This window comes from Clarias gariepinus, chromosome 4, assembly GCF_024256425.1.
Source record: "Clarias gariepinus isolate MV-2021 ecotype Netherlands chromosome 4, CGAR_prim_01v2, whole genome shotgun sequence".
Lineage (NCBI taxonomy): Eukaryota > Metazoa > Chordata > Actinopteri > Siluriformes > Clariidae > Clarias > Clarias gariepinus.
The window spans coordinates 30,345,143-30,361,387 of record NC_071103.1 but is presented as its reverse complement, the minus strand read 5'-3'; the positions used below and the strand labels follow the sequence as shown (position 1 = coordinate 30,361,387).

General features: G+C 39.4%; 1 protein-coding gene across 1 annotated transcript in view; it reads right to left on the bottom strand.

The window, feature by feature from the left end:
• Positions 1-396: 396 nt before the first annotated feature.
• Positions 397-16,245, bottom strand: part of acvr2ba (activin A receptor type 2Ba) — a 67,416-nt gene continuing 51,567 nt past the window's right edge. The window contains exons 3-11 of the mRNA XM_053493524.1: positions 8,850-8,956; positions 7,294-7,442; positions 5,350-5,493; positions 5,018-5,161; positions 4,387-4,535; positions 3,572-3,686; positions 3,224-3,362; positions 2,718-2,848; positions 397-1,497 (exon numbers count right to left, since the gene is read on the bottom strand). Of these exons, the coding sequence (XP_053349499.1) occupies positions 1,303-1,497; positions 2,718-2,848; positions 3,224-3,362; positions 3,572-3,686; positions 4,387-4,535; positions 5,018-5,161; positions 5,350-5,493; positions 7,294-7,442; positions 8,850-8,956 (1,273 nt within the window). The 3' untranslated portion in view covers positions 397-1,302. The remainder of the gene's footprint in view (positions 1,498-2,717; positions 2,849-3,223; positions 3,363-3,571; positions 3,687-4,386; positions 4,536-5,017; positions 5,162-5,349; positions 5,494-7,293; positions 7,443-8,849; positions 8,957-16,245) is intronic.

Sequence of the window (16,245 nt, the reverse complement as noted above, 5' to 3'; positions counted from 1 at the left end):
TAAAATCCTTCTCAGCAACTGCTCAGAATTTTGCGTGAAAAAAAAAAGCATTCCAAACCATCATGTGTCTGCTGTTTCAGTCAAGGTCCTTAAATCTGGGGATTTAATATGTGCGTAAATTTTGCAAAGTAGAAAAAAGAAAAAAAAAAAAGATTTTAACAGCCACATGGACTGAATTTTCCACAGCGTCTCTCTAAGCTACGCAAGCACGCACACACGCACATCTCATAGACTCATCCATGTTCATCCACACCCACTCTCACCATGGTCTTGCATGAACATTTTACTCTTAAATTTCATTAAGGTTTAAAAACCGACCCTCGACACTTCTCCTTCTATTCGCTGGGGATAAATGGCAGTCAAACCCCCTCCCCACCCCCCTCCCCGACACCCTGACCCAAACTGGTTACCTGAGAAATAATTCTGTACCGAACAAAACACGTCATCCAAATCCTCGCCTCCTTAGATCACGTCTAAACGCGAAAGCCAATTTCTCTAACCTAGATCCTTATTTCCACATGATAAAATTCTGAACCGACCCCTCTTCACAGTCGCCAGCTTCAAGAGCACGAAACCAAATAAAAGAAGAAGAAATAATAATAATTAAAATCAAAAACAAAACAATCCAGTTGTCTTCCACATTTTGTTGTGTTCTAGAGACACCCGTTAGTTCCGTAAAAGACACGTTTTCCGTAAATTTGAATAGCACACAGTCAGAGAGAGGAAAATTCTTTAAAAAATCTGAAATAAAAATCCCTTGAGGAAGGTTAATGTAACAGTCATAAATGTTCCTCTCAGGTTTTGCAGCATTGTTGTGTTTTCCAACATGGTGAACGGTTGCTTGATGTGTGGGTTGGTTTTGCCTTAGGCAATCCTGTCCAGAAGACAGAACAACAGGAATATAAAGGGAAAAAAAAAAAAAAAACGAACACAAAGGAAACACTGAACTGAAATGATTGAGGTACCTGCATCTTGTCAGCATTCATAAGTCGGCACCTGAATGCGCTTTGAGATGTCCTTATGCTGTTTTGAATGTTTTTTTTCTTTTCTCTTTTTTTTGTTTTAAACTTTTGTGTTTTCCTCTCTTGATAAAAATACAGTAGCGAAGTGTGCTGGTAGTATTGATCCGATCGGAATAATAATCATACTAATAATAATAATAATGATAATTAATTTAAAAAAACGTCAGGATAAAATAGCAGCTGCATTCATTGTTGTCTGAGATCCGCTGAGTCTGGAAAGACGAAGGTTGTTACTTTCGCTTATTTTTTTTTTGAGAGTTTCCATTGCTCTCCTTCGTTCTCAGATGCTGGACTCTTTGGGTGCTAAGTCCACGTTGGTGACTGAGGTGAGCACGGAGACGAGGCAGTCGGAGGCAGGGCCGCTGCCGATGCGCCGGATCTGAGCAAGACGTTCCTCTACGCAGCCCGCTGAGAGACGAGCCTCTGCGTCATGGTCCCAGCATTCCTCTATTGTCTCACACAACTGCTCCAGACCCTGCACACACACAGACACACAGACACACACACAGAAACAGATAATCTTTAACTTTAATCAGGCCATATCGTGACAGGTCCGGTTTATAAAAGTTAAGAGGATATATTTATTTCAGAACCAATGACCCTGGAGCTCTGCCTTAAATTTCAATCTTCTTTAAACTTAACAAATAACTTGGTAAAATGTGTGAACAGTACATAGCGCAACATTTTACCACCTCAAATGCAAACAAAAATAATTACTTTTTTTTTTTTTTACTGGAAGTCCCCGATTTACGAACAAGTTCCATTCCTGGAGCACCTTCGCAAGTCCAAATTGTTCTTAAGTCTGACAAAGCGAGTCTTATACACTTTTGACACAAATATACATCCATCACACCATCATGGTGCCAAACACTGTAATCACACCTAAGGGAATGAATCTCACATAAATGTAACAGTGTTGTCTCTACAATTTTAAATCGCGAGGGAAATCCTGGACACCGTATTGTCTCTTACCAACTGTATTGGACTGTGAATTTTTTTGTTGAGGATTTTCTCCGAAATTAAGATATTTACCATTGGGCCATTGTCCATCATCGTGCCCCCGGACCGATCCGTTGAAACTGGTGTAGCTGACTCACGTCTCCCACACCCCCACACGCATACAATATATAGTAGACTTTATACATTTTATACATTCACTTACACGCTAAAAATGTTGTAAATATTGGTATCTGGTGCATTGCATTTTTTTATAATACACATGAGCTAGTTCCCTGATTGAACTGGAAGTAGAACCATGGTCCATTCATATATGCAGTAATTTGTAACACAAACGTTTGTAAGTCAGGACTACCTGTATATTTTGGAGTCAGTGTGGTGATGCTTGATTTGCCACATTCCCCAATCTTCAATAGTCAAAACTTAAGTCTCCCAAAGAGTGGGCCCACTAGTGGGCCTTTCAGCAAAATATTTGATATGTAATTTATAACTAGCAATGTTTTAAATTTTCAATGTTGTAATTAAGTTAAAAATTCCCATTAAATATTTCTGATTAAGTATTTACATTTAAATTCAAACCTAATTGAACAAACAATGGAATTTAAACTATGTGATATTATTCATTTATCTTAGTCTCGTGTGTTGATCAGAGTCTTGAATTAAGGTTCGGGTGGGGCACAAGTGGGGAGAACCTCCTGAGAGTCCTGTTTATAAGACAAGAATGAAAGAAAGCCTTACAGGATGTTTTAGCCAGCACTCCTTTAGCACGGGCCTCATCTTTTTGTGGACTACGACGTCCTGCAGGTCCTCCAGCGACGGGTGCTGTCCAATCTCCTCCTCAAAGGGCAGCATGTACTCGTCCACTGGACCTGTACAGAAAAACACCAACGGCTCAGAACATACATGATGTCCAAGAGAACAGAATCAACTTGGGCTTGGACTTTTAGAGGGAAGTAGTGAACTTGAGCAGTGAGTGATGATCTCATGAAGTCATAAATCATAGCGTGTTGAAAATTGTAACTGACCCAAAGAGCAATCAATAGTCAAATTTCCACCAATTATATCATCACTAGAACAACCTCAGTGGCTGCTGCATCAAGCCTAATGCAGAGGACACACTTTGGTAAACGTTGTCCAATTTCTGATGTTATATGTTAAAGTTTTCTGAAACCTTTGAAGTATTTACACACTGCTTGATTATCTGTTAAATGGAGTTTTAGTTAGAAGAAGCTGTGAACGCTCACCATCAGCGGCTGTGCAGCGGGACACCAGCTCCCAGAGCACGAGTCCCATGGCGTACATGTCTATTCTCAAAAATGCATCCCTCTGGAAGTTAATGGCTCCCTCCAGCACCTCAGGCGCCATGTACCTCCGTGTGCCAACCTAACAGCATAGACGAACGATTAACTTGCTTCATTATAAGAAATGACTGGACAAAACTGTACAAATTGAATCACATGCTGGCAGAAAAATGCTAAGTTTATGTTTAAACATGGGTAAACCCCCGGGAAACTGCTATTAATATTATGGAATATAGAATTTCATGGAGTTTTCAATCTGTTTTTCCTTTCTTCTCAGAAACATGTTCATACCTGGCCATGAGTGTCTCCTGGAGCTTTTCCCGGCTCAAACCTCACCGCCAAGCCAAAGTCGCCAATGACAGCAGTCAGATCGTTCTTCAGCATCACGTTCTTGCTCTTGAAATCCCTGCAAGTTAACATCAGGTAAACATGAATGAGATGAAACTGACAGCAAAATATTTTATGATCTAGGAAAACCTACCAGACGAAATGGCAATATGATTATGGACATAAAGTTTTGAACATAACTTTGACATTTAATTTTTGAAATACTCATTCACTCGAGCATCGTCTATCCCGCTTTATCCTGGAGCCTATCCCAGGAGACTTAGTGCATGAGGTGGGGTACACACTACGGGCAATTTGGATGTGCCAATTAGCCTAATCTGCATGTTTTTGAACTGTGGGAGGAAACCGTGGTACCCAGAAAAAATTCACCAAGCATAGGGGGAAAACATACAAACTCCGTGCACACAGACCAGAGGTAGGAATCAAACCTAGCAAAAGCGCTAACCAATTTTTTAATATCATATTGGTTATGAACCCAGTTTATGTAATGAAGTTGTAGAGACCATCAGCATGCCTAAAGACTAGACAAGGCTAGGTAGCTATGTGTGATTTACTCACACAGTTATTTCATTATTATTTTATTATAAATTATTAGATGCCACAGCAAAAACAGTCAAACAATGATCTATATTTAGTTTGGAGTAATCAGATTCTAGCTTTAATCAGATTTCTAGAATTTCTACAACGTCTCCAACACCACAACTTTTTTTTATTTTTTGTGGGGGAAAAAACAAAACAACCCGCACCCTCTGTCTTACCTGTGAGCAATAGCAGGTTTGGGGCCTTCTCCTTTGTACCGTGGCACATCTTCATGAAGGTAAGCCAGGCCACAAGCCATAGTTTCAGCAATGTGACACAACTCATTCCAGCTTACAACATTGCCCTTCAGATAATCAGTCAGAGAGCCCTGTGGAGCACAGAACATCTGTAAACTCAGCACAAAAAATGAAGTAAAGCTAAAACCAAAACCATTCTGATGAGTAACACAGCACTATCGTATAGATTGGAGGACCCAAGGAAGCCTTCTAGTTAGTGCTGGATTTATTAAAACCTTTAACACATTAGAAGACCTGACATTTCCCTACTTACACCAGCTGCTTGTCAAACTAAACTGAAGCTCCACAGCTATAACCATTTCCCTGTTTATTTGTTAAAGACTTTCAGCAAAACAAAAAAGCTTCATTACACATAATACTAACTGCAGCTTCACACACACACTCATACAACCACCACAGTTTAAATTTAAACAACTCAACCTACAAAGAACTTATATCAGAGTTTCCACGGGTATACAGTGAAACCTCTGTATAACAAGGTTTTACTGTACTTCTATATTCCAGTTATAAAAGTAAACTAGTGCATAACAGGCTTTACGACATGACCTCTGACCTTTTCATGGAACTCGGTGATGAGCCAGAGCTCCATTTCCAGGCTGGTCCCTCGCTTCTCAGCAGCAATGTAACGCAGCAAGTTCTCATGCTTCATCCCCGGCGTGGTGAACATGTCTCGCTCAGTCTGCCACGACTGCTTGTCCTAAAGAATGAGAAGAAAAATAGTGGCAAGCATTAGAAAAATCATAATCAAGTTCTAGTGTGTATTAATGGAGAAATCATCAGTGGTGTGGTCATTAGCGTACAGTGCTGTCTGTGTGTGTCTAGCTGTTTTTTGGCAGGTTGAATCCTTTGGAATGTGATCAACAGAAACGAAGCGTGAGAACAAACCTGAATAGGAAAGATCTTCACAGCTACGTATTCGTTCATCATCTGGGCTTTCCATACACAGCCAAAGCGCCCTCTAGCCTTAATCTCCAGTAACTGCAGGGGTTTCAGTCCTATTAGAGGAGACGAAGGGGCTGGACCCGGGTCCTAAACAAGGGAAAAAAAATGCAAAACACTCTAAATTAACTGCAGTTATGATTTTATTCAAAGCATAAAAAAACTAGTGTAAAATGAAATATTCCTTTCTGAGTTCATTATCATTGTATTTGCAGTGCTGTGAGTATGCTGGGCTCGACATTAATGCTTGACCACTTGGCATGTTCATGCATGAGAATCCGCTTACCTAGTTGCCTTTAAAAGCGAGCTGTAATAATCTCAAGCATGCTCCATCTGAATCATGAACAACCTATCATGTCTCTTGATAACAGCCCAAGTAACAAGTGACATGGAAATCATTTAACAAGTGTAAAATTCGAATGTACAATCAACATGAGACTAAATTCTACTACTTTCTTAGGAGAAGAGTCACAAAGAATGTCCATGAAGGTGCAAAGCCAATAACAGGAATGCCTGTTTCGCTACTTCGGTCAGTGTGTCCCTTAAGTAACTGCTCCTTTATAAGGAACATAAGGAAGTGTTTCTATAACTGTAAAAAAATATATATTTTTTTTTTATTCTTTTTTTTTTTTAAGTATATTGGTGTGATTATTGTGATTATTTCAGGCTGTAATTACTCATTACATCATTAATTCAATTAACTATTTACTCATTATTTCATAGATTTAAAAGAAGACAATAACATAAGTAATCTAACTTCCCACTTTTCTACATGTGATTTTATATGAGAAAGTGAACATCACTACTGGACTGAGCGCTTATGTCTCTTGTAGTTTGTACACGGGAGCTTTTAGAAGCGCTGACGGCGATGGTTCGGTTTGAGGGTACTAATACAGCGCCAGGCTCCGCCCCCTTGGCTTCAGCCACAAATCATACAGTACATAGTCAGCAATCACCTGATGGTGGTTCCCTGCTATTAAACCTCCATAAACACACACCTTGCTTTTCTGGTGCTAGTTGCTAAAAAAGTTTTTTAGTGAGGGGATGATTTCATCAATATGCAAATCAGCACATGATTTCCGGCAGGCTTTAACTTCTTTCCTTCAAAAATAATTGCCGACCCTGTATGTGACACTATGACATAAACAGCGTGGTTAGGGAAAAGGTCAGGTCAGCTGCCAAGTATGGCAGTTTTTGTTTTTATTTTTCAAAAGTCTGACAACTTAACAAAATAAACTGGCTTGCATGAACTGCTTTCTAGGAACAATTTCTATTTATTTATTTATTTTAATCACAGTTAATAGCATGCTTTGCAAGTGTGATAAATCTCCAAATCACTGTTGATTTTTTTATGACCTACTTTTTTCATTTCGATCACGCAAGTTTATATATCAGGCATGCAAAAGCAATTCAATCTTCAATCAGAAGTGCCAGAAAAAGCTCAATGTCAAGCCATGTTAAGCAAGGCATGCGTACAAAAATATTTATGATTGCTGACTAAAATGAAACATTAAACTATTACTCATGCTATTTTAACAGACAGACTTGTGAACTGGAGTCACATTCGGAAAAAACAACCACTAGATGGCAACAGTCATTATGAAAAATACCAAACTGAGCCTGTATATAGATAGATGAACCCTAATTTAGGACAGGAAAAGAGAGCAAAGAAAAATAACAGTCTATAATGAAAACAAGACAGAATAAGAATACTGTAAAAAAAAAAAAAAAATACTGTTTTATGAGGTAAACACAGAATGCATCAAAAGATGAATGAACTAGATGAGAGAGAGAGAGAGAGAAAGAGAGAGAGAGAAAGATTCCTACCGTGAATCTACAGGAAAGCCATAAATAATAGCATTAAGATTTGAAACAAGGTAAGGTTTTAACCTCATTGATGTCGACGTGGCCGTAGGGAGGCTTGCGGTGACGGTACATCCAGAAGGCCAGCAGTAGAGCCATGGATAGCATGGTGATTGGTAGCAGGGCGTAAACCAACACGTTCAGCACAGAGAGTGCAGGAGGAGGGGGCTCGATCACTGAGACAGGCAGTGCACACACAACACCATGTTACAGAGGAGAAAGAGAGAGACAAACAGTGAGACAGAGACAGACAGCTAATTCTACAGATAATCCCACAGAGGCAGCGGCATGTTGGCAGGGGGCTGATAAATCAAACTTCACCTTGTTAAACTGCCGTAGACATTGTTGTCTCTAAATACCCCTGAGAGTCTTTACCATGGCAACCGGTGTAGGGAGGGGGGGGGAAAATCTAAAGTATGATATGGATTTATCTGCATCTCCTATAACATGGGAACAATCCTGTTCTCGCGTGGAGTGTAACATCGGTTTCCATTCCGAAGATGTCGACGTGTGAACGGTTTAGAGCTTAGACTCTTTTCGCACGGGATGAATGATGTGTTTGATATCCAAGCAAACAGGATACAGGTAAAAAAATATATAGAGAGTTTCGAAGGAAAGTTGAACGCAAAAGTGACCTTTCGGTATATTGTTAGTTATATCATCAGATATATTGTGCATGATACTGTACATCAACAGGAGTCACAAAGCATAAATATATTTTTTTTCCATAATCTCCCATCAAAATGCAGTGACATTTGCATGTCAAACGTTAATAATATCCAACAAGATCGGGTCAAGTGTTTAACTCCCTCGGTGTGCCACTTTAGTCAACCTCGAGGAGAAAAACGCTAAAGCCGCTTCACTTGGAAATGCTTTATATTACAGAAAAGCATGGCTTCATATAATGCACATGTGTATGTATTCAATATGTGCCTTTTTAAATTCTTACATGAACTGCATATTCCCAACCTAGATTCATACTAGCGCTGTGGAGTTAATCGAAAATTAATCCAGACATTCAGAAGCTCTTAGACATAATCACCCAAACGGTGTGCTCATGTACTGTCCCCTTATAAACGTACAATCGCGTAGTCACATGAATCCATGAAAACACAAATGCAACATCTAGGCCAAGTCTTTACGTAGAAAAAAATATGCCCGCTTTAATTGACAGGACAAACCATGTCAGTGAACTATGAGGGCAAAAAACAAATACAAATGAGAGGAAAAAAATTTAATCATTCATTAATCCTAATTGAGATAAAATTATGAACTAAGCATGATACTGATTCGAGGTCATATCACCCCTGCACAAATTCATACACCTCCCAAATAAACAAACAAACAAAAAACAAACTGAAAAGCATGCCTCTTGATATGATCACTGTGACTGAGTCCACTGCTGCTACACAGTCAGTTCCTGCTTGCACTGATTTACTGAGCTCAGTTAAAAAGTTGTTGTAATATGTACATGTTAAACACAAGGGGTCTAAAGATGTGTTTGCTCAGGATAAAAAAAAAAAAAAAAAGCTGAATAAATAAACAGTGCTGTAATTTCCCAGGATCATTTGGAGTTTGCTCACCTGGTCCGCTGACATCGGGTAGGTGTGTGAACCTCTCGTTGCAGAAGTTGCCCTCACAGCAGCAGAAGAAAACCTGTGGGTTTTCCTCCGTGGCCACACACTCTTGCCTGGGGTTGAAAAAGAAAACAGAGACTAGTTACAGTACATTTCTCCTTGATGAAGAGAATGCTTTGGTGCAAAAGTTCATCGAGGGCGGATTTACAGCTTGAAGCATGGGGTACTGTGAGGGGGAAGAAAGCAGCAGCCTTTTTGGGGGGATTTGCAACTGAAATGGGAACAGTGTAAACTGTTATGAGTTCATTTGCAGATTCTGAAATGTGACGCATTTAGATCAGGGGTGCAAAACATTCGGTCCATATACAGGAACCAGCGTGATGAGTTTCTTTCAAATTTGTGTTCGAAATTAAAATCATCTTGTTCACTTGTTTTACTGCAATAAATGTAAAGTAAAAAGAAAAGAAGACAGTCTCCATTATTCCACTAGGGGGCGGAATAGAGGGGTAAACACTCGGAAATTAACTCAGGTATTGAAAAAAAATCAGATGCCGTTTCAACACATCTTTCCAGAATAACTAATTTAAAGGATTTCGCAGCGATATAATTGAAGACTTTTTCATTGCAATTCTATTTTTTTAACAGCAGATTTTTCTCAACCTTAATATCAAATGCTAATGCATGAAAATTAGTGATCCATTTTAGTTGCACGTTATAACACGTCGAAAAAGTTAATTTGGTGTTTATACTTAAGCTAATAATTATGCAATATCGCATGAGCAAGAGTGCAATTACACTAAATATCAGCACTGCTGTGATTCGTCTTTACAAAAATAAGAGCAGATTTAAGAATTGATGATTCAGTGTTCAGTCTACTACACTGTGTCCAGCACTATTAAACTATCTGGAATATGGCCAGATACATAAAACGATCCTCCAAGTCCCTGGATCAGGTGTATTTCAGAAAAGGAAATCTAACCAGGAATGACATCAGGGGCAGGAGATAGAGAGATCCAGCCCTAGTGTGATGATTCTGCTGATGAAGCACAACCTGACTAATGCTTAGTCAGCGCCCAGGCCGTTATTCAGCACCACCCTCTCGGTAAAACCAGGGCCAAGCGCAAGCTCAACAAGAAGAGTGATCGTCCCTGAGAGGGCTGAGCCAGTGCTACTGGGAAATGCTGAGCAACATCAAATCTGTAAACTCACTGACCTGACAACCTTATAGTGATTTAAATGCTCCCAGAGCGAGACAATATGCTCATAAATTAAATTGACATGACAAAGAATGAAGGTGACATTACAATACACTATGACATACATTTCTGAGAGCATCATCACTGTTTTTTTTTTTTAACCCTTAAACACTGACTGACTACAGCGCCTCTGTGTTCAAAATGTTGGTCTGCATCAAGCGAAAACAGCCCTGACCCCTCGAGGCATGGACTCCACTAGACCTCTGAAGGTATGCTGCGGAAACCAAGTCAACACTTTAAACAAAGACCCAAGGTGCCCCAGCAGAACATTGCCCAGAGGCTGCATTAGTCACATTGCCTCTGTCAGCTTGCTTTCTTCCCATAGGGCATCCTGGTACCATCTCCTCACCAGGTCAGCGACGCCCACGCACCCTCCACCCGGCTATCCACATGATGTAAAAAAAAAAAAAAAAAAACTGACTCTTCAGACCAGACCACCTTCTTCTATTGCAGCTTTCGCAGCCTCCCCTGTGTACGCAACAAACCACGATGCATATTGCAGGATGCAGCTCTTCCACTGGATCAGGCTACATTGGCCTCTAGTGCTTCGGTAAGCGTTGGCCACCCATGACCCTGACGCTGGTTCACCATTTTTGCTTCTTTGGACGTCTCTTGGAATGTCCTGAGCACTACAGGCCGGGTTATCCCACAAGAGCTGCAGTTCTGTAGACACTCTGACCCAGTAGTCCAGGCATCGCAATGTAGCCCATGTCAAGGTCACTCAAATCCTTATGCTTGCGCATTGTTTCTTCGTCTATCACATCAATAAGTTGTAATAATGTAAAATGTTCATTTACTGCCTAATAGGAGATAATTAAAAGTTATTCACTTCACCTGTCAGTGATCATAACAGTATGGCTGATGGGTATATAGTTATATAGAGTTACATATTAATTTTATTATTATTAGCGTTACATTATGTGGCACATCAGCCATACAAGTCCCTTTGAATAAAATTTGCTGGAAATATAATAAAAATGTACATAGTTTAAAGCACACAATTTCACTCTGAACCCAGCTGCTGTTATACAAGTACAAATCAATACCTTCTGACCAATCAGAGTTAGGATGCACTGTTATGTAAAATGTTAATCAATTCAACACTTTTGCATTTTTAACCTAGTGTACCAGCTAACTCTGCATATTTCCTGAGGGAAAGAGAGGTGATATACTGTATGAGCGCGTACAAGCACCACAACTGTCCATACACAAAAGAACCATTTCACATTCAGCTGCACGGGCATTTCTCTTTCTACATCTGATGTATTCACTGGAGCTTTGTCTTCTCTCAGGGTTAAACAGCAGCTGAAATAATCATGATGCATCTGCATTGTGAAAACGTCCTCGTTTATTTCATCGGTGGTATAAAATGTATAAATACCACAGTTACAATCCAACAGCAGGTGCAACACAATATAATAAGTAAACAAGATAGTGTGGATAATTCCTGATTACAGATTACAGGTTAATGATCAGCATTTAAAAAAGATTCGTTATATTAAAGAAGTGATTATATATCTTTGACTTGAGCTCTTCTGGTCAATGAGCATCAACAGAAAAGTCATGAAAACAGTTTTTATCCGAATTTTCTTAAAAATTTTTTATTTTTTTTTTTACTGCATCTTACTACAAAATAACTTAAAAGCCACTATCCAACTGAAATGTTCCCGCCTGACAACAGCTGATAATATACACTGTCTCATATACAAAGCTCACTGTTTTAGAAGTGCCTGTATCAAGCAAAGAAAGCAACTAGGTGGATTGCTGGAAATACTGGAATTAGGTTAACACTCTGAAATTGCCCATTAATAAAAACCTGGGAGGCAAGTGCTAAACTGTCAAATTCACAGAAAAAATTTGCTCGGTTTAAAAACAAAAAAAAAAAAACTTGGATGACTCTGAATTTAGATCTTTAATGCTTGGTCGAGTTTCCAAATTTCTTTAAAAAAAAAAAAAATAAATAAATTGTAATCAGAGCTACGTTTAATAGTGGAAGTAAGAGCATTCCCACACACACACCTTTTAACAAGAACGATTGGAACAAAACAGCAGTGTGGCCATAAGAAACCCACTGTGGAATCATTTTCAGACTTGAACTTGCCACAAGTTTTTGGACAAGGCAGTGCACTTCTGATTCTCTCTTCTTGAGGATCCAGAACATTCTGGATTATTAAATCAGGATTTTAAAATGGAAAAAGACGATGTGGGAATACCATGTTAAACACGTAGTGATTCTTCTCAGCATTAGCTACAATTCATATACAAGTGTTGACTCTCCAACTGCAACAGCTGATGCTTAATGACTATAAACTCACGTCACTAAACTATAGAAAAGGAAGAGTGCAGATGTTATCCTGTGGGTGAGTTTCTACAGCATGATCCTTCACAACTTCTCTACACCCAAACCGAACACCTTGACAGATGAAGCGACCTGGGATCACTGGAGTAATTTATTTTTTAAAGAGCACTTTTAAACTGCGCGTGGCTCACTTAGTGTTGTAACTGCAAGGAAAGGAGTTTTGCCAATACTCGCATATTTGAGAGGTTAAACATACCGGTTATTAAACGCTTCGGTGAAAAGTTTCTTTGTTATATGACAAATATGAACATAAAAAGGCGAATATGCATTCGGCAGCACTTTACCACAATAATTTTGCAGAAAGTGGCTCATAACTGACTCCTATTTAATAAAGCACCGGTATGCTTACAGTTGCAATGTGCACTGAGGGAAAAGCAGCAACCTTCTCGCTCTCAGGAGATTTATGAAAAAAATTCATTCCCTCTGAATATGTTGCTTTAAATCTTGTGCCTTTTTTTTTTTTGTTTAAACCTCAGTCCACATCCCTGGACTCAAAAACCAACACGTTAAGCACAAAACACTAAAACAAGACCAAACTGCACAAGTTACAAGGGAAAATAAATGTCAAATTCACATACCACAGCACTTTTTTCCCCCAACTGCAAGACTTATGTATTAATATATTAACATATTAATAAGGTTGCTCTTACATGGTGCATATGGTTCATATGGAAACAACCTACACATGGGACTGTTATAATGGATGTGCCACAAAAAGAGCAAAAACAGGAAGGAGTCTCTAGTGTCAGAGCTTTCTAACAGGTTTGGCTTTAACCAAGTCTTGATTATACCATAACCAAGCTACTATAATATAATACCAGGTATTAAGCATAGAAATGAAGTGTAATGCTGTGTAAAAAAAATGTAATGTCATATCGCATAAAAAAAAAAAAAAACTATTATCTTGACAGGTTATAATGGCTGGTTTTAAAGCGCTGAAATGCTGTGTAATTTTTGGTGTTGACTTTTTAAATGTCATGCTTTATACAAAATGATTATCTTTTTTTCCTTCTCATCATCTGCCCCATCTGCCAGTCCAGTAGGTGGCGAGACTTTAACAACCGCACAAAAATCTAAAACACAAGTAAAAATACTCTTGCTAGATGTGGAGAAAATTGAGAAAAAAAATAACTAAACGAATAATCTAACTACGGAGAACAAAACTGTGTGTGTGTGCGTGTCTGCGTCTGCGTGCGTGTGCGTGCCTGCGTCTGCCCTTGCCTGTCTGTGCGCGCGTCTGAGTCTGTCATTTTTTACCTTCATGGTATCCAAGCACTAATGAACGCTAGGAAATGTGCAATAGCAGGCGATTATATCGAGAAATAAACATGTTATTTGGCACAATCACAAGTCCCGTTTTGACTTGAACACCGCGTATATGTACACACTTGTATAAGTGACTTGGCTTGTTCTTTTTCTCTAAACATACAGTATACAAAACACTTTTAAATACCAGTCCAACAGAGCAAAAAATAATAATGAAAAAGTATGAATATATAAGTTTGATCATCACACATTACAGATGGGTGCCCAGCTTATAAATAACAACTACACGACTTTTCTTCTGCTCTAGGCAATTAAAATTAGCCTAATTGCAGAGGACCCTTCTATCTAGCAACCTGTATGACACTGAACAAGGCACACAGCAGTGTCTGAATGAGCAAGCAGAAAACACCATATGCTTTCAGCCCAGGGTTTTTTTATTTTTATTTTTTTCAATATTATTCCTTCTGCCAAAAACTTAACATGTTTTTTTATTATCATTTTCAGCAGCTTAAGACGTTTTTTGCTTTTTCAGAGAAACTCTGAGAGGATAGGTGAGTTTGATTGGTCAGGTTCCTGTGCATCACAACACCGCTGTTCTCTCATAATGAGGCACAATGAAATGTCAGTAATAAGAAAACAGACACTTTGGTATTAGGAGTCCAAGCTAATTAGATTCTAAACTAATACCAGTCACAGTACCTTTATGAGAGTCCTAGATAAATATGATCATGTAACATTGATATTGTGGAAAAATGTAAATAAATTATTTTGAAATATCTCATTTTTACGACGTGGTCTGATTTCATGTTACATATTTAGACGGTGTAAAGTTTAACATCTTTTCAGGTGCTTTTCAGGGATAAACGCATTACTACTGTAGAACTGTTATTGAACATATTTCATTTGACATTTTCTATTTGTACAGCACTTTCAATAGGTCTGTCACAAAGCAATTTGCCAGAATTAGACTAATTTATAGAAAATAAATTAGAACAAAAATATAGTTTGTCCCCGAAGCGGCACGGTGGTTAGCACTGTCGCCTTGCACCTCCAGGGTCCGGATACGAATTCCAGCCAGGTTTAATTCCTGTCTCTGTGTGCATGGAGTTTGCATGTTCTCCCCGTGGTTGGTGGGTTTCATCCAGGTACACGGGTTTCCTCCCACAGATCAAAGACATCCAGGTTAGGCTAACTGGCATTCCCAAATTGCCCATAGCTTGTGAATGAGTGTGTATGCGCCCTGCAATGGATTGGCACCCTGTCGGGGATGTACCCCGCCTCATCCCCTAAGTTACCTAGAATAGGCTCCAGGCACCTCGCAACCCTGTATACAGGCCGAGTTTGTCCCTGATGAGCATGTTGTGGGTGACATTGGCAAGGACAAACTCAAAAAGGACAACAGTCAGAAACCTGTGAGCAGTGGTGGCTTAAACGGGGTTCAAGCTCCAGCATGTCACTGTTAAGGAATTGAGCAAGGCCCTTAACAGGGGAGTTAAGAGGGAAGGAAACTGTGCTGTAAGGTTCATGTGACAAATCATTTTTAAGCATTTTACCGCATATCATATTGTGTATGTGACAAAATTTGAAACATTAAAAGGAACTAGACTCAACAGGGAACCCATCCTCATTTGGATGATATCAGATAGCACGACCATAAATCAGTCCTTGGTATATCTGTGGGCTATAAAATTGAAAGTTCAATATAACTGGAAAAAATATTCAAGTTAATAAAAAGTCTACAAAGGTTCACTGAAATCATCACACTACTGATTTGTTGGCAATTTGTTTACAAACATATTTCATACATGTAACATTTTAGAAAAACTTTTTTCCTCCTCATCACCTAACTGTACCTTATACACCCTGTGGAACGTTTCTGTCGATAGAAATTTTTTGAATTCGAGATACACTCAAACCACTATGACGTATTTAATGACAACTCGGCATATTTCTGCAAGTCTCATCTGTGCCGGCACACAGGTAGTCGGGAAAGTAGGTCAGCAGTGAGCACAGGCTGTAAAATTAATTCAGGACAAAAGGAAATGTGTGACGTTAAATAATGATGGGCCATTAAAAGACTATTCAGACACTTCAAAGAGATTTACTAACTAAACAGCCGCATTTCCAGATGTGTCGGACAATCTTGTCACACAGTCGCTAAATATAACATGTCACAACATAAGTAGGCTGAGGTGACTTGGAGCTCGTCAATGCTTTTACAAGTTAAAGTTAACACACAGGAGGGTTGTGATTACAGAATGAGCGTAGGCCTCCGGGTGGCGCAGTGATAAAGCGCTCGCCCCATCATCCGGAGATCCCGAGTGATGCTGTAACCTCTCGCAGCCGGAGGTCCAAAGAGGGATGATTGGCCAAGCTTGCTCAGGGATGAGGAATGAGAGGCATTTCGTGCTCCCACATTAATCACGGCTCTACAGCCAATCAGGGGCATCTGTAAACCACGCAAGCGGAAGGAGCTGGCCTCCAAGTGTGTAACTCCACCCCCAACAGTGCATGAGCGAGC